Below are 18,732 nucleotides of genomic sequence, written 5' to 3'. Positions count from 1 at the left end.
TAGTTTCTGCTTTTGTGAGACTCTCACATATGGTTAGGTGGGAGGCCTGGACAAGGACAGGACAGTACTGGGTTGGTGGGCTGGGCAACTGAAATCTGCTTGTTAGTGTTCCAGGAATAGGCTTTGCTAGAAAAAGGCAAGAAATTACTTTTGGTGAGCACAGGGGAAGATTACACTTTCCCTTTGCTTTAATTTAGGCTTTCCCTTTCTGCACTTTAAACTCAATTATTGAAACACATTATTTCTTTCATTTCTTCTTCCATGCTCTGTAGAGCTGGGTACAATGCCTGCCTGAGTCTGGCAACCTTTGGACAGCATGCCCCCTCAGAAGCAGTGGCTCAAAACAGATCTGTTGTGAGGCTTTGCAGAGAGAATCATAGAATCAACCAGGTTGGAAGAGACCTCCAAGATCATCCAGTCCAACCTAGCACTCAGCCCTAGCCAATCAACTAGACAATTTCACTAAGTGCCTCATCCAGGCAGGAGACAGGGACTTGCTCCTTGGGTCACATTCAAGCAAACTCTGTCTGTAGAGGTGTCTAGCACTGGGGCTTTCACCATCAGAGCTGGAAAACACTTGTGGCAGAAGTGAGTAAAGTCTCCTACAAAGTACAGGCAGCAAAATGTCTTGAACCTCCAGGGCATTACATCAGATTGAGGATGATCCCAGCTGAGCTAGCTCCTGTTTGGGATGGGGGAAAAACTAGAAGTAATCCAAGTGTGTGATTGCAAAACTCAATATTTTCACAGCTCAGGGTCTGTGACATGTCACTGGAAAGTGCCTGGTGATGACAATGGCTGGCACAGGACCAGAGAGCCACAAGGCTTTAGTAGAGTCCACCAGTGACCAGCCTTTATAGGGGCATCTAGAAGCTTGATGCCTACACCTAAGGCAAGGAAACTTCTAAGTTTCCTTCACAGGCAAGGAAATTTCATTCATAAATTTGCACATCTTTCAGAGATGCCTTCTCTTTAAGGGGCCTGCAGAGGGGAGGGCAGGATTTAAGACTGGGAAATTAATTTAATGCATTATTACGTTTTGTAGTTTTTTCCTGTAGTACAGTCTTTTAGTTAACAGGATATCCAACAATAACACAAATACTTCTTTCAGCTCGATGTTAACATTGGTATCAGGTTCTTTAATGGATGCAGCCAACCTGTAGCTTTTGCATGCTGGGTTATGACCTAGCTCTCGCTTACTAAATCAGGTTGTTTCCGTATGTACACAGAAAAGTTAACACTTCCCAGAATACCACATCAAGAATGCTCTGGGTCAACTTTCCAAATAAATCCTTAATCCTCAAGCACCACTAGAAGTCATTTTTGTCAATGGTGCCATCCCATAGACAAACAAAGTGTATAACGAGCACAGGTGTCTGCAGCCTCACTGTTGGGCACCCACTGTTATTTCTTAGTCTGTTGGTATTTGTCAAGCAGTTTATGAATAAAAAAAAAACCATCACCTTGGCACATGGACATTTCTGAAATCTATGGGTTTTATTGGAAGGTTTTCTAATCATAGAATCAAGCAGGTTGGAAGAGACCTCCAAGATCATCCAGGCCAACCTAGCACCCAGCCCTATCCAGTCGACTGGACCATGGCACTAAGTGCCTCATCCAGGCTTTGCTTGAACACCCCCAGGGACAGTGACTCCACCACCTCCCTGGGCAGCCCATTCCAATGCCAATCACTCTCTCTGGGAAGAATTTCCTCCTAACATCCAGCCTAGACCTCCCCTGACACAACTTGAGACTGCATACCCTTGTTCTATTGATGGTTGCCTGGCAGAAGAGACCAATCCCCACCTGGCTACAACCTCCCTTCAGGTATCCCTGCCTAGCTCTGGCATATAACTACACCAGACAGTGGGAAAGCAAAAGAAACAAAATCTTTTCAGTGTGTGCAGAAAATAAAGAGATTGCTCCATTATCCCATTTCTTCCCACATTTCACCTTTGCTTACTGGAGGAAAAAAACCAAAGTGGAATGCAATCTTTAAATCCACATGAAAGCCCTACCACCAAAAATCAGAATATTTGACCATGTGTGTAAGGCATCGTTCAGTGCTGCAAACTTCCCTTACAGATTGGACTTAGGTCAAATTTGTTTAAGAATGTATCCTTTTCTAAAAGTTGAAATGCATTTCTGACATGAAAAGAGACTTTACATAGTTTTAATGCTAGCTTCTCAAAAGTGATTCCACCTTTCTTTACCTGGCTTGCAGCTAAAATGAGTTTAAAAGCTAGAATGAACACCTAAGTGAGCTGCTCAAACAAATAGCTGAGAAAACACACTTGAACAGAAAGGAATACAGAAAACTAGTGCATACCTGAGTCTCTATTATCAGTGGAAAATGCTTTCCTTCTTGACAAGGGCAATGGTAAGGTAGAAGTACTGCAACACAGTGAAAGAAAAATATTTTCAGAACAGGAACATGACAGCATTAGCATAACAGGCAGAGCACATTGTGTCCTGCCCTTGGCAAATGTCTTGCTGCCTACTGTGGACTGTGACCCAGCAAAAATCAGCAGCCCACATGCATTTTCTCCTAGGTAATACACTGCTTCAGTTACTACATGCGGCAGACACTGGCAGGCTGTTTTCTCAGGAGTCAGCATAGGGGCACAACCTTGCAGCGAGGAATAGGAAGATCCTGTGCTGCACACAACTTGGACACAAAATGAGCTGGAGCATCGTGTGGTACACTAAAAGTTTCCAAGTACAATTGATTGTTGACACAGAAATGCTCTTGGAAGACAGGAAGATAGGAGGAACCTGTGTGCCCCAGCACATGCACAGCTGCATCAGAACGTATGTTTTTAAGGTGTCTTTTTTCCTCCTCAGATCTCGTTATTCTCAGTTTTATTTATGAATTCCTGAGCTCAGCAAGTTTAATTTTGATTTCAAATCTGTTCTCTTTATCCAAGAGCTCCTGTGCCTGTCCCTCAGGAGGGCCAGACTAATTTGACCCACTTCTGTCAAATCAGTTTGGCCATTGCCTCTATTTCAAATAGACACACCACTTCAGAAACCAAGCCAGTACAGTTGAAAGAAGCTTTGCTGCTGATTAGTTATCAATTTTATTGAATCTGTATCTATCAAACAAAAAAGAGGTCACATATTATTTCCCTAATCCTTTTGTTTCCGAGTTCCTTGAGCATATTGATCTAAGTCAGCTCTTAACTTCGCTTTGTCACCATGACCTGTTTTGATCCCAGCCCGTTTGCTCTCAAATTGTGTCACGCTACAGAAGCTGCTTTGCTCCACTTTGTGGTTTTCATGCTCTTGGTCAAATGAAATCTTTCTGTGCCACTGGCCGGGACAACTGGTGCCTGATAAACAGTGAGGCCGGACATGGTAAACCACAGCAGCCTCTTTGTGGCACAACCCTTCTCTGAGTAAATATGGGGCTGCTGTGGGAATCGGAAAGAGGAATCAGAGGAGGGCATGGGAAAGAGTTTTCTCACAGGCAGGTACTGGTGAGAAAATGTAAGGCTGATATATGCCTTCACCTGTTTCCAGTTCCTCCTTACTGGAAATAGGCAAATTTGTGTTAAGGGCTAGGTTATATCTAAGCAGGGCTAGGCATAAAGAGCATGGTGTAAATTATCAGGGATCAGTCCTGGGACCAGTCTTGTTCAACGTCTTTGTCGGTGCCACGGATAGAGACATTGAGTGTAGCCTCAGCAAGTTTGATGACCACACCAAGCTGTGTGGTGCAGCAGACATGCTGGAGGGAAGGGATCCCATCCAGAGGGACCTGGACAGGCTGGAGAGGTGGGCACAAGCCAACCTCATGAGGTTCAACAAGACCAAGTGCAGTGTCCTGCATCTGGGTCAGGGCAACCCCAAGCACAAATCCAGGCTGGGCAGTGAGTGGCTGGAGAGCAGCCCTGAGGAGAGGGACTTGGGGGTGCTGGTGGGCAAGAAGCTCAACATGAGCCAGCAGTGTGCACTTGCAGCCCAGAGGGCAAACCAGATCCTGGGCTGCGTTAGGAGAAGTGTGGCCAGCAGGTCAAGGGAGGTGATTCTCCCCCTCTACTCTGCTCTGGGGAGACTCTACCTGGAGTGCTGCATCCAGCTCTGGAGCCCCCATTACAAGAGGGATGTGGACATGCTGGAGGATGTCCAGAGAAGGCCTACAAGGGTGATCAGAGGGCTGGAGCAGCTCTGCTATAAGCACAGACTGAAAGAGTTGGGGCTGCTCAGTCTGCAGAAGAGGAGGCTCCAAGGTGACCTTCTTGCGGCTTTCCAGTATCTGAAGAGGGCCTACAAAAAAGCTGGGGAGGGACTTTCTAGGCTCTCAGGGAGTGACAGGACTAGGGAGAATGGAGCAAAGCTGGAGGTGGGTAGGTTCAGAATAGACATGAGGAGGAAGCTGCTCACCATGAGAGTGGTGAGAGCCTGGAACAGGTTGCCCAGGGAGGCAGTTTTGGAATGACCTTTGCTTATCTGTCTCTCACCTCAATTAAATCCTTTTAAATTCCATTAGATACAGTATTATTTTTTAATCATAGAATCACATAGGGTTGGAAGGGACCACAAGGATCATCTAGTTCCAACCCCCCCCTGCCATGGGCAGGGACACCCTACCCTAGAGCAGGCTGGCCACAGGCTCATCCAGCCTGGCCTTAAACATTAGGTTGGACTGGATGGTCACGGAGGTCTCTTCCAACCTGCCTAATTCTGTGATTCTATGATTCTATCTCCAGCCATGTGGCCTCAACCACCTCCCTGGGCAACCCATTCCAGCCTCTCACCACTCTCATGCTCAGCAACTTCTTCATCTTGTCCAGTCTGAATCTCCCCACCTCCAGCTTTGCTCCATTCCCCACAGTCCTGTCACTCCCTAACAGCCTAAAAAGTCCCTCCCCAGATTTTTTGTACGTCCCCTTCAGATACTGCAAGGCTACAAGAAGGTCACCTAGGAGCCTCCTCTTCTGCAGACTGCACAGCCCCAACTCTTTCAGTCTGTCCTCACAGGTCTGCAAGCACTTTCTGAAACAGGGCCACCGGTTCTAATAATCTCTCTTTTCCACCGTGACCTGCCTGGGTTTAGCACCACGAGCTGCACCTGTGCTGCTGGCCAGCTGGAATGCACCTCCAGTAAAGCAGGAGATAGACTTCACATTTCCTGCTCAGTTTGTTGAACAGGTTATATCTATTTTTGAAAGCATTGTATTACAAACTTCCAGGGAACAATACAGGCTTTTTTTTTTTTTCCCCAACAAAATTAAATCCAGCTTTAAAAAGAAAAAAAATCCAAGCAAAAAAGTCATTAATTTCAGTGTCAAGGAACATCGCCTGTAATATCCTAATGCACTGCACGGAATGGGAGTGGAGGGGAAGTTTAGCAGCTTTGTGGAATGTAGTTTTGCACTCCTGTAAAACACTCTAGGATGTCACTTTCTATTAATTTTTCACTTTTTTAGTTGCATAATGTAAGAACCACATAGCTTAAAATCATTCTTGCCCTGGCAGCTTACAAAAGACAGGTGGTAATCTGATTTAATTCCATTTCTGATAGCTTCAGAAGAAAGAAAACCGCAGCAGTGGCGACCCAGCAAGGACTGGTGATTATTAACTGATGTTCCCACTCTGATGGGTTGGGTTTCTTTTTTAGGCAACAGAGGAACATTCCTTTGTTTACTCTTTCAGAGAAGAAGATCTGATTGCTCTTTTTTTTCCCAGGCAGCATGTTTTGTCCTGCACAATGCAGAATATGGTGCAAGCCTCCTCAACTTACAGCTGTGTCAATCTCCTCTAATGCATGGGCTACTTTGGGTTGTTATTCCCTAGGTCTATTGCTGACAGCAGAACCAACCTTATTTAGGAGATGGCACCTTTACAAGCCTGTCTCTATTCCCAGCATGTCCAGCTTACTTTTTAGCGTTCTAATTCTCAGGAAAACCCTAGCACACAAGGAACTTGTCCTTCAGTCTCAGGAAAATAAGGTTTGGGGGGGGTTTCTCTTTAGCACAAGTGCTCTAGGCACCCTGGAAATCATAACATGGCAGAGCCAGGAAAAAGTCTCAAATTGCCCAACCTATGCATGGTAAAATTACAAGGAAAATTACTCCAGGACAAAGGCATGACGACCCTAACCAGCTTATCCTGGCTGCAGAACAAATGCTGCTGTCATCTGGTGTTTAACTTATGAGGTAACAACGATTGCTTGTGATTTTGATCCTGTAAGAGCTAAAACAATATCCTATACTTCAGATGTGAGAGCAAAACTATTTCTGAAGAACTCCTCTGTCCACAGCGATACAACAAACTGGTGTAGGTCATCAAAAATCCAACTCCTGAATAATACCCCGTTCTGATATGTAAAAAATACACATATTTCAAGAGTGTGGAGAGTCTAGGAAGGTCCCTTCTGGCTGGAAGATAGCTAACGTTACAGAAAGGGCACCAGGGAACTACAGATACGTTAGTCTAACCTCAGTTCCTGGAAGAAGATTATACTCTGTGCTCTTGAAAGGCATTTGACGAACAATGCACTCATCAGGCACAGTCAACATCGGTCACAAAGGGAAGGTCCTGTTTAGTTTGATATCCTTCTATGATAAGGTCACTCACCTCGTGGATGAAGGGAAGGAGATGGATGTAGTTTTTCTAGATTTTAGTAAGGCTTTTCCCACAGCACCTTCCTAGGTAGGTTGTCCACCTGTGTGGAAGAGCGGATTCACGATGCACTGCGTGAACGACTGGCTGAAGGAGAGGGCTCAAAGAGCTGCAAGGAATAAGGCTACATTTGGCTGGCAACCAGCCACCAGCAATGTTTCTCAGGTGCAAAGGGTTAACCCTCCTGGGGGAGTGGTCTTGACTCTGACCCCAGGTCCTCCTGACTCCTCCCTGGGGGTGAGTCTAACTCCTTCTCCAGGTGGTGGTTAGCCCAATCCCACTTCTTGTCTAGCCCCCTATAGAAAAATGGAGCAACACCCTCTTTTGCCCTGCTTGTCAGCATCACCATCCTCATCTTCCTTTCCGCTACTCTTTGTTTTACCATGTGGCCATCAGTCCATGAGGGAACAAAACCCATTGCCATCAGTCTGCTTGTGTTTACGTATCTTGTATCTTGTTTTCCCTTCCCTATACCTTTTGTAACTCCCCTACCTCAAATACCTTTTATTTATTGTTAAACTTTTCTCTTTTAACTTCCAAATCGAAGTGAGACTATTTAGGTGTGCTTTTCCTTTTCCTCTCTACAGGTAATTCCTCTTTGAAAAAAAAAAAAAGGGAGAAGAAGAGCAAAAAGCATCCTTTAAATTGGTATTTGGTTCTATTAACTATATTTGAGTCTCTGGGAAATTGAAACTAAAACTGAGACATCAGGGCTCAATCCTAGGGCCATTCCTGTTTAATATATTTGTCAGTGATCTGGATGCAGAAGTTAAATACACTAGTAGCAAGTTTGCTCATGATACCAAATTGGGAGGTGCCATTGATTCTCTGAAGAACAAGAGGCCTTGCAAAGGGATCTAGACAGATGGGAGCATTGGGCAGTTATCAGTGAGACAAAAGTCTAGCAAGTCCAAATGCTGGATTCTGCGCTTGGGACACAGTAATGTCAGGAGCAAGCAGAAAGCGGGAGATGATTGGCTGGAGAGCAGCCCTGCAGAAAGGGATCTGGAAGTGCTGGTTGACAGCAGGCTCAATATGAGCCAACAGTGTGCCCTGGCAGCTAAGAGGGCAAATCTTATCCATAACCAGCTGATTAAGAGGGGTGATTATCCCAGCATGTTTGGCATTGGTACAGCCTCACCTTGAATACCACATACAGTTCTGGGGTCCACCATATAAGAAGCATATTTTGGTCTTTGAATGTGTCCAGAGGAGGGCAACAAATCTACTGAAAGGGCTGGAAGGCTTATTTTATGAGTGGTGGCTGAGGGCTCTGGTTTTGACTAGTTTAGAGAAAAGGATGCTGAGGAGTAATCTCATCACACTCTACAACTTCCTGAGAAGGGGACATAGAGAGGGAGGTGCTGCTCTCTTCTCCCTGATACTCAGTGACAGGATGCATGGGAATGGTTCAAAGTTGCACTAGGGGAGATTTAGACATTAGGAACCATTTATTAATCAAGAAGGTGGTCAAACATTGGAACAGGCTTCCTAGAGAGGTGGTTGATGCCACAAGCCTCTCTGAGTGTAAGAAGCATTTGGACAATGACCTTAACATGCTTTAACTCTTGGTCAGCCCCAAATTGGTCAGGCAGCTGGACTAGATGACCACTGTAGGTCACTTCCAAATAAAACAGTCTGCTCTAAACACTAATATTTCCTTCCAAAATGCCATTTTTATGCTCAAGAGCCAGTGAGACTTGCCACAAAACAAAATGAAACACAGGTTTGGTTTTCTTGCAAAAAGTTGTGAGCACCTTTCTTTCTCAGTCTAAGGGGATAAAACTATTCTTGAAGTTACCCAGTACAACCTGCATGTGAATCATAGAATCAGCCAGGTTGGAAGAGACCTCCAAGATCATCCAGCCCAACCTAGCACCCAGCCCTAGCCAGTCAACTAGACCATGGCACTAAGTGCCTCAGACAGGCTTTTCTTGAACACCTCCAGGGACAGTGACTCCACCACCTCCCTGGGCAGCCCATTCCAATGGCAAATCACTCTCTCTGTAAAGGCAGCATTCTGATCAATTATGTACAAAAAGGAACAGGAATTGGTCCCACAGATGAACTTAAAAAAAAAAATTCCTGAGTCCCAAAACCCAGGAAGAAGATGCTTGAAGGCCAAGCTCGTCTCTATTATATAACTTAAAAATAGCTAAGAAAGCCAAGTAAGTAAAGCCAAAGCTATGGTGGCAAGAAGACAGGTTGAAGGGAGTTATAGACATGTCTTCATATGAATATTAAGTTCCTACCACAGCTATAGGGTGAAAAGGGACCATTGTTTTCTGGAAGGCTGGAAGCTGGAAGATGTTAAGCTTGTTAACCGAGGGACTTGCAGTTGCACAAGAGGAGCTGAAAATGTAGTAAAGGGAGAAACACAGCCTTAGAGATGAATGTTTTCCAATATCTAATCCCTGTGGATCCCAGCCAACACAAAGAAAATGCCACAGGGCAAAAGTATGTCTTGCAACTTCCTTTACCCTTCAATCTGGGGTGAACACTTATCCGTGTAAGATGTCATTTCAGGTTTTCACCACCACAGGTGAGTAGATGAGAAATGCTGTAACAACTGGTCTAATAACTTATAAACATCCTCAGAAGCAGCAGTGTCAGGAGCAGAAAATAGGAGCTTCTCCCTGAAGGTGATATGAGCCTGGTTCTTATGTACACTGAGGCTACTTTATGCATTCTGAGTAAAGCAAGATTTACCAGATAATGAATGTATAAATTAGCCCTCCTTGAAGGGTCTTTGCTGGCAAGCAGAGGTGAAATTAATGTTATCTGTCCCGAACCACCTGCATGGCCTCTCTCTGAAGTCCCCAGCAGTAGATAGGTGCTGGTTGTGGCACATGGGTCCACACTGCGCATGGCATCCCTGGTGAAAGTAGAGTGGTCTGGGACAGTAGCACTGGTTGAGATCACAGTCAGACTCCACAGCAGTCTGCACAGGCTTACCCACCCAACCAGTCCTTGCCACAGCACCTCTGGGAAGGGGTGCCTATGCTCCTTTTCCTCCTCTTCTTACCCAGGGCTGAGACTCGGACCTGGAAGTCCCCAGGCTATGCTCCTGTCCTTCAACACTAGATCCAACTTCTTGGTTATAGCACAGCAACACTGAAAACTTCTAATTCTGGCCAAAATTTGCCCAGACTCTAACCCTTGGATTCAACAAGCCTTATACTGACCAAAGTAGCATTATTAACAAAAGAATAGGTGAGCTTCCCACATCAAGAAAATATAGTGGCTTGGACTCAAGTCTCCAATCTCAGATTGGACTAAATCTCATTTTATAGCTGCTTGGATTGACCTTACTTTCCATCTCCAAGACAAATTCAGTCTGCAAGACCTCAAAGTGCTATGATAGGAGAAAATATTTTATTAAAGGACTTTTTTCCCTTTCTGCTGCCATGCCCTATAGTAAACAGATCATAACATCATCTAGATGAGATTTGCATCTGTGGTCACACTGCTATTTCTCTGATTCGGAAGCACTTCTCTGTGTCACAGCATGAGATCTGGCCACAGGCCAACACCATAGCAGAATGGGGCTCACTCACATCCAGACTGTCTCCCTCTTTTCCAAGGAGAGGAGAGGAGGGAAAAACAGGGAAGAAAAGGGAAGGCTGTGGCCAGGTGGGGATTGGTCTCTTCTGCCAGGCAGCCAGCAACAGAACAAGGAAACAGTCTCAAGTCGTGCCAAGGGAGTTCTAGGCTGGATGTTAGGAGGAAGTTCTTCCCAGAGAGAGTGATTGGCATTGGAATGGGCTGCCCAGGGAGGTGGTGGAGTTGCCATCCCTGGAGGTGTTCAAGCAAAGCCTGTCTGAGGCACTTAGTGCCACAGTCTAGTTGACTGGATAGGGCTGGGTGCTAGGTTGGCCTGGATAATCTTGGAAGTCCTCAACCAACCTGGTTGATTCTATGATTCTATGATCTTGGCACAGGTGTTGAACGGGAGCTGCAGCAGACTCTATGCCTAATGATGCTGTGCAAACAATCCTACTGCCTGCTTTCTTCTCTTCCTTTTCCCTGCCAAAGCCTCTGTGCTGCCACCTGCAAGTCAGAGTATACGGAGGAGGCAGAGAGTGGACAAAGAGCCACCACATCAGCAAACACAGCTGCAGACACTGTTTTATCCTGCTGTGGCATTAACAAATCAGCAAACAGCCTATTCCCATTGAGCTCTGACACACATCCAAGGGTACACCTAACTAGCTGGATGCTTCCCCTCTTTTATTTCTCTTTTCTTCTTCGCGTGTCTATAAGGTGTTTACATCCGGGTTTGTGTCCGCACAGCAAAACCAAAGACCATTCATCATAAGAATAAGGATGTCAGTGTGGCTTCTTATGCTCCAGTGATTGCTCATCTGGCAAAAAGGCTTAGAAAATGCAACAATAGTTTTGAAATAAAGAGGGAAGTAAAGACTGGCAGTGTACTTTCCACATCAATGGCAAATACACTACTGATGTGGAAAGTAAACAGCTTTGAACAAGAGAAAACGCCGCAGTGGACAACTTTACCCTGTGAGCTGCAGGTTCAAATGCCAATGCATGAAGACTGAGGTAGAAAACCCCCAAGTTCATCGCCATACGTTGCAAAACCAGCTACTGACAGCTGTATTGCCTGTGGCCGCATTATAACGAGAGCTCATCTGAAATTCAGTGCGTTGGAAACCCTGTTCCGTATTTGAAAGCTTACCTCCTTCTGTGAACACAGAGCACTCGATATGCTTGACACATCTCTATTCTACAAGCAGTGCTCAAACCTGCCTCCATGGTAAGGATACTCTGAGGGGCCAGGAGAGAAGTGTTTGCATGCGGATAGAGATGCGAACCCTAACGCTGAAAGAAGCATCTGCAGAGGTCCTGCCACCCCCTCACATGCTCCGTACTCCTCACTTGCAGGGGAGTGAGAAGCCGAAGCCTGGTTACAGATGACGCCACTGTTAGTGTGTTTTCGGATATTTTTCTTACTGCCGCACCGGGGAGCGCCCCGCTCCCGCTCTGTGCCGCGGGGCTGGGGTCTACCCGGGGCGCTGCTCCCCTTCCCGCCGTACCGCTGTCGCTCGGACCCCGGGGCGGCGCCAGGGGGCTGGGCGTGGCGGGCGGCCCCGGGAGTGCCAGCAGCTCCCTCCGCTGATTGGGCTGCGCGACCCGGGGCGGCCGCTGCCCCCGCCCCCGCCCCTCTGCTCCAGCTGCCGCCGGGATTCTGCCGCTGCCGGGCTGCCGCCGCCGTTGCGGCTCCGTGCCGCTTGCCTGCCCGCTGCTTGCCTGCTGCCGGGCCCATGGCGAGCACGTCGGCGGAGATCATCGCCTTCCTGCTGACTATCTCAGGATGGGTGCTGGTCTCCTCCACGCTGCCCACCGACTACTGGAAGGTGTCCACTATCGATGGGACGGTCATCACCACCGCCACCTTCTGGGCCAACCTTTGGAAGACCTGCGTGACCGACTCCACCGGCGTCTCCAACTGCAAGGACTTTCCATCCATGCTGGCGCTGGACGGTCAGGCTCCCGCCGACCCCCATCCCAACTCCCTCCGCGCCACCCCCAACCCATTTCCATGTCGGTCTGCGGGAGTCAAGGGCGCTGAGGCTTCTTCCGGGGCCCACCCCGGAATCCGTGGGGGCGGGCGGGCGATGCGCCTCGGTGGGGATGGAGGGCAGCGGCGGGGGGGAGGTCGAGGCACGGCCGGCGAGTTTTGGGGGCCGGGGTAGAGACTCCGGCGGCGGCGGCTGCCACGTGGGGTCGTGGGCAAGTGACTTAGTGTCCCCTGACAGGTGGCAGCGCTCTGCTTGTGCGCACCCGCAGACGTGGTGCTATCCCCTAAAAACGGCCGATCGAGATCGTTACTTGGTACCCAAGAGTGGGGTTTGGCCTCTCGCACTGTCGCTGCCCTTTTTTGCGTCCCCTTTGGAAGCCTGTGCGTGTGGATTTGACACAAGAAGAATGCAGGCGGTTTTCTTCTTGCCGATTTGTTTTCTGACTGTCATGACAGTCCTCTTTTTCATGCTTTTATGGTTTTGCCAGCCGTGCAACGGTCAGTGGAGAAGAACAAGCCTTTGTGTCATTTTGTTCCAATTAATGTTCCTTGGGGTTTTTGCTAAGCAGTTATTAACTCGGGTGTAATTGCTTCATTGATAAATGGCCGTGTACGAGCTCGGGGCAGTCAGGGTTGCAAAGGTATGCAGAAGTCACACTCAGTCTAATTTTAGGGCGGTGTTGCTCTGCAGCAAACCCGAGAGTTCCTCTCTAGTGCCTGAAACCGAAGACTGAGTTGGTGCTGGGCTTTCCCCCTGGGTAAGGAGAAACATTTTTGCCCTTGAAGGAAGCTTTACTGGGAACCTGAGTCACTGCAGGAAACCTTTGAGTCTAAAACAGTTGATGAATCTGCCCTGGTAGAAACAGTGGGAGTGTGGATGGCAGCGGTTTATAGCCTCAGGGGTGCACTGTAAAACCTTTGGGTTTTGTGAAATTGCAGCTCCTTTCCCGAGTTGGTACAGACATAAACAAATGCAATACACAGTGGCCCAGTGACACTGATACAGCAAACCAGGCCTACTGTTCACACTCTGACCAGATGCTCTGCGGTCTGAGAGTGGATTGTGGTGTGGAAAGCTTGTTTAAAAGGAAAAGAAAATCAGTTAAATCACTAGAAGAGATTAATATTAACATGAAACTATTAATACCAGTATCAGAAAACCTTTAACCTCTCTGCTTACCAAGGGAACAAAGAGGTCAAGATACTGAGAAGAAGTAGTGCAGGCAACTTTTAAGCATCACTTCTGCAGGACGATTGTCTCAGATGACAAACTACAGTCCCATAGACCTTCTTTTGAGGCAGAGGTGGCAGAGGACTTTGCTGGTTCCTTCAAAGGGGCAGGGGAGCTGGCTAGCCTCTGCTGGCATCAGTCACCCTATGGCCAAGTGTAGTAATTGAGAACATGGCTTGGGCAAGGAGCTGTGGTCTGTGTGCAGGCGGGCAAGGAGTGATCACCAGTGCGTAACCTTTTGGGTCCACTGAATCTATTGTTTAGCTGTTTCTTTTTGTTCTGGGTTAATCTGTTTTCAGAATAAGAAAATTATAGTAGAAAGCATGCAGAACTGGAAATATTCAAACTTCCAAGAAGAAGAAGAAACTTGGCAGCGAAGTTCTTGCTTTCCCTTGCTCCAAACACATGTGCATTGGGTAACACATTTCATTTGCCCATGGAATGAGTTTCTGAGGGATCTTCTGCATAGTGCAACAGCCATCAGAGCACTTACTCACTTTGGACAGAAGTGAATCCCAAATGCACATCTGGAGGATCTCTGTCTGGTCCTCTTGGGCAGAATGTTTATCAGTAGTGCAAGGTTCTTCCTTGAATGTTTCTCAGTAACACCTCTAAATGGTGTTAGGTCTTGGTACCCAGGCACAATACAAATGGCAGGCAGGCTGGAGAGTGTAACATAACCCCCACAGCACAGGCCAGACAAGCCACCTGGGAAGAGGGGCAGCCACCACTGCACCACAGACAGAGGTGTTTCCAGTAGCTAGTCTAGCTCAAACGCGCTTCCTCACGGTTCCCAGATCTGCTGAGAACCTGTTAGCACCTGACAATGGGTGTCCATGTCCCCTTTTCACCCTACCACTTCCCTGGTGCAGGAGTTGCCAGTGCGTCATACATATCTTAGAGGGATTTGTATGTCAGCATGAAGTAGAATCTACCTCGGCCCTCAAGTAGCTTCTCCCTTTTCCTCCTCTTCCTCTTTGCATAGACTTGCATGGTTAAGCTTGATCCCATTCCTTGTGATGGGGAACACAGGGATTCCCTTGCTTCACCTGCAGTTGGAGGGGCTCAGAAGACATGAAAATAGGGGCAGATCTAACTTCCCACTTTTCCTGAAGTGTTTGTGAGCAGAAACAATAACCTGATAGAGAGGCACATATTGATAATCTAATTCTGCCCTCAAAACGGTAGTGCAGGACTAGGAAGATACTAAAAATACTTTTGTAGTACCAGCGAAAGGTGGCTCCACTCTGCTCCTTCCTCAGGTACCTGAAGAGAATTTGCCTCAGAGCAATTCTTCTGGTTGTTGGTTGGTTGGTTGAGTTTTTGTTTTCTTTTGGTTTAGTTTTCTTTGTCAAGTGGAAAACTTCTGAGTTTTGGTGAACTTGTTGTCCAGAAAGACCGCTCAGGTTTGCCAGAGGATCAAAAGTAAAATGAGAGGGTAAGAAACTGAGATATTGCCACACCAGGGTGCAGGAGAAGTGCAGGAGATGTCCTTCCTTCTTAAGAAGCAGTGTTACAGCTTGGGCCAGGAGTGATCCAGAGATGATTCCCTGATAAATTTGGTTTGGTTTACATCATGAACAAAGTGCTTTGGACTATGGTCCCCAGATTACTGTAGAGTAAGGCTGCCCTAATGGCTTTCAGGCCATCACTCCGCACAAGCATCCACCAGAGAAAACTGCTTGTGTTCCCCTTCCACCTTTATTCATTCCTGTACAAGACATCAGTTTGGTCAGGCCTCTTTAAGGACTTAACCCCACATCCTATCTGCAAGCAAAGACACTCTTGCTGTCTATGGGGCTTGGAATAATTTAGGGTTTCCTTTTGTACACTGCTGGTCATAAGTGGAAACTTAGTAGTGAAACCACCTCCTCAAAAGAGGATGTATCAGTTTCTGTGTTTCCATCAGTGGATCTAATGACCTTTTACAAGAACAGAGCTGAACAAAAAATTACTTATGAGCCAAAAGAGAGTGCTGAAGCTTAGAAAAACAATCAGAAACAACACAAGTGTACTTTTAGGAGGAATCTGTACTGTGTCTGTAAGGCAACCTCTTGCACTTAATGTGATGCAGACTGCAAAATGCCACTAGAGGCATTTATTGTGAGTGACAGTCCACAGAACTTTATATGCTTTTTTTCCCCCCTGTTATACTACATATGAATATATGAATTCCTTCTAACTTTTTGTGAGCATGAGAGGCAAGCGTGAGAGCAGTAAGGCAAGAAAGATGAAGATCTAACAAGATTAATTTGAATGCAAGACAAACCACATTTGTTTAAAGAAAACCCCACAGTGAATTAGGTTTCTCTTGGAATGCTGTTAAACATGACTTTGTGAGCAATGCATGTTTGTCTGCTCATCTGTTTAAAACATAAAGCTTTTTGTTGCTTGGGAGCTTCATCTGGGTGATTAACGTGCAGGTGACAAGCTCCCTCTAGGAATTGGTGCAAATACAGACAATAAGCACTTGGAAAGCAGGAGATCTTTGGTCTTGGACGGAGGAGTGGAAAGAAATAGGCAGCTCCCTTTTACACTTAGAGTCATAGAATCAATCAGGTTGGAAGAGACCTCCAAGATCATCCAGTCCAAACTAGCACCCAGCCCTGTCCAATCAACTAGACCATGGTACGAAGTGCCTCAGCCAGGCTTTGCTTCAACACCTCCAGGAACAGTGCCTCCACCACCTCCCTGGGCAGCCCATTCCAATGCCAAATCACTCTCTCTGGCAAGAACTTCCTCCTAACATCCAGCCTAGACCTCTCCTGACAAAACTTGAGACTGTGTCTCAGTTGTTCTGTTGCTGGTTGCCTGGGAGAAGAGACCAACCCCCACCTGGCTACAACCTCCCGTCAGGTAGTTGTAGACAGCAATGAGGTCACCCCTGAGCCTTCTCTCCTCCAGGCTAAACAACCCCAGCTCCCTGAGCATCTTATGTAATGCACTTGTGTGCATTATAAGCCCTGGTAACCAGTGTAATGTTCTTGCTTTCTAGGAAGCAAAGAAAAAGTTTAATTACTCTTCTAATCAAATGATTTTAATGTAAGGCCAAGCGATAGGAGGCTGGATTTGATGAAAGGTTGATTTCATCCTTTCACGCTTCCTGATGTTCTAGTCAAGCTACTGGGACTAGCAGAGTCTTCTGATCTTCCACATTACTGGTGTAGATTGCAGTTTTATTTGCTCTGCTTTGTTTTAAAGATGTGTGCCAGTTGGATGATTGCTGTGGTGAACTGAAGCAAGTCTGACTGTGGCTGGCCTACCCAATTCGGTCAAATATTTAGTGAGGAAGGTTATTCATTCAGCAGAGCTGAGTAGTCTTCCAGCTCATGCTGTTTATAATTGAAAATGATTTCTGGGTGAGTGAGTTAATTATTTCTTGCTGTCTCACTACCCTCTACCTATTCCGAAACTGTGGACTGACCTTCAGAAACAGCTGAATTTCAGTCCTGTGGTTCCTAGGGTGTGCTGGTTATTTTGGTTGGGGTGAATATTTACTGTTTCTCCTAGGAGGTTCAGACATAAATAAAAGTTTAGAGGACCTCTGGGTAAATATGTTCATGGTTCAGCACTTTAATGTGTCAATTAGCTACTAACAGTGTCAATAAATTGGACCTGTCAAAAATAATAGCTTCCTTGCCAGTCTTCATCTCCCGCTTTAACTGTGTGCTACAAGAATTACATTGCACACCGCTGAGAGTGGCAGAAGCCAACTTTTCTGTGCCCACAGCAAAAACTAACAAAGCAAATCTGCCTTCTTCTGACTTGGGTCTTGCACAAATCACTCTTTCTCATATTCCAACATGTAAGTAGCACAACATAGAATCATAGAACCAGCCAGGTTGGAAGAGACCTCCAAGATCATCCAGGCCAACCTATCCCTCAGCCCTAGCCAGTCAACTAGACCATAGCACTAAGTGCCTCAGCCAGGCTTTTCTTGAACACCTCCAGGGACGGTGACTCCACCAGTTGTTTCATTGACTCTTCTATTTAGCAGATGGGCTACATAAGCACATTGCAGATGGAAGAAGCCTGTGTGTGTGCCAACACGCACAGATAAGAGGCCACGGGGTGCGTTCGTAGATGTGCAGCACAGAACCCAAGTTCTGCAGGAGCCATCAAACAGCATTTTATGTGCTACAGATTGATTCTTGTGTGATGCTTGTTGCACACAGCTGTGACTCAACAGGGTTTTTCTTTAAAAATGCTGTTCACACACAAAGCAGTCATCCTAGAGCTGATAGTTCTCCAGTAGTGGCTAAAGTGGATGGCTGCAAGAAGTGCCAAAGTAGCCAAGCATCAGTGTTAGCCATCTGCAACTCAAGGGTGTGCCAACCATACACAGATTTCTCTTTAACGAATCACAGAATGTTAGGGGTTAAATTGGACCTCCAGAGATCGTTCAGTCCAATTGCCTTGCCAAAGGAGCATCACCTGGGGCAGGCCACACAGGAAGGCATCCAGGCAGGTATTGAAAGTCTCTAGAGGAGACTCCACAACTTCTCTGTGCAACCTGTTCCCATGCTCCATCACCCTCACTATAAAAGAGTGTCTTCCTATATCAAGGTGGAAACTCCTGTCTTGTAGCTTGTAGTTCTTCACAGAGAGAGTGATCTTTAATGTATAGGAAGTTGTGACACTCAAGAGAGTGATTTTCCACTGCAGTGGGCTGCCCAGGGAGGTGGTGGAGTCGCTGTCCCTGGAGGTGTTCAAGAAAAGACTGGATGAGGCTCTTAGTGCCATGGTCTAGTTGATTGGATAGGGCTGGGTGATAGGTTGGACTGTATGATCTTGGAGGTCTCTTCCAACCTGGTTGATTCTATGACATCATTCTATGACATCCGTTGTTCCTTGTCTTAACACTGGGCGCCACCAAAAAAGAGACTGGCACCTTCATCTTGACACCCACCCCGCAGATATTTATTGATGTTCATAAGATCCCATCTCAGCCTTCTCTTCACAAGGTTAAACAGCCCAAATATTCTCTCAGTCTTTCTTTATAGGATGCATCCAGTCTCTTTTTGAATCTCTGTAAGCTGTTAGCATCCACATATCCTGTGGAAAGGAGTTCCAGAACTTCATTACATGAACAAGGAGATTCTTGTTTTGAGTCTCTGCCTTCTGTTTTCATTAAACGCCTCTAGTTCCTGTTTCACTGTAACTTAGAAACATAGAATCATAGAATCAGCCAGGTTGGAAGAGACCTTCAAAATCAAACTGTCCAGCCTATCACCCAGCCCTATGCCAGTCAACTAGACCATGGCACTAAGTGCCTCAGCCAGGTTTTTCTTCAACACCTCCAGGAACAGTGACTCCACTACCTCCCTGGGCAGCC

At 46.6% G+C, this 18,732-nt stretch overlaps 1 protein-coding gene across 2 annotated transcripts in view; it reads left to right on the top strand.

Moving 5' to 3' along the window:
* Window positions 1-18,732, top strand: part of CLDN10 (claudin 10) — a 78,114-nt gene that overhangs the window by 49,169 nt on the left and 10,213 nt on the right. Inside the window, exon 1 of one of the 2 annotated variants that reach the window (XM_064144042.1) lies at window positions 11,880-12,129. The exons of the other annotated variant lie outside the window; for it this stretch is intronic. Within the exon in view, the coding sequence (XP_064000112.1) occupies window positions 11,910-12,129 (220 nt within the window). The 5' untranslated portion in view covers window positions 11,880-11,909. Of the gene's footprint in view, window positions 1-11,879; window positions 12,130-18,732 lie in introns of those variants that run through there. 2 annotated transcript variants of the gene reach the window in all.

Source organism: Pogoniulus pusillus, chromosome 5, assembly GCF_015220805.1.
Source record: "Pogoniulus pusillus isolate bPogPus1 chromosome 5, bPogPus1.pri, whole genome shotgun sequence".
Lineage (NCBI taxonomy): Eukaryota > Metazoa > Chordata > Aves > Piciformes > Lybiidae > Pogoniulus > Pogoniulus pusillus.
The sequence above is the reverse complement of the archived record's forward strand: the minus strand, read 5'-3'. Positions and strand labels throughout refer to the sequence as shown.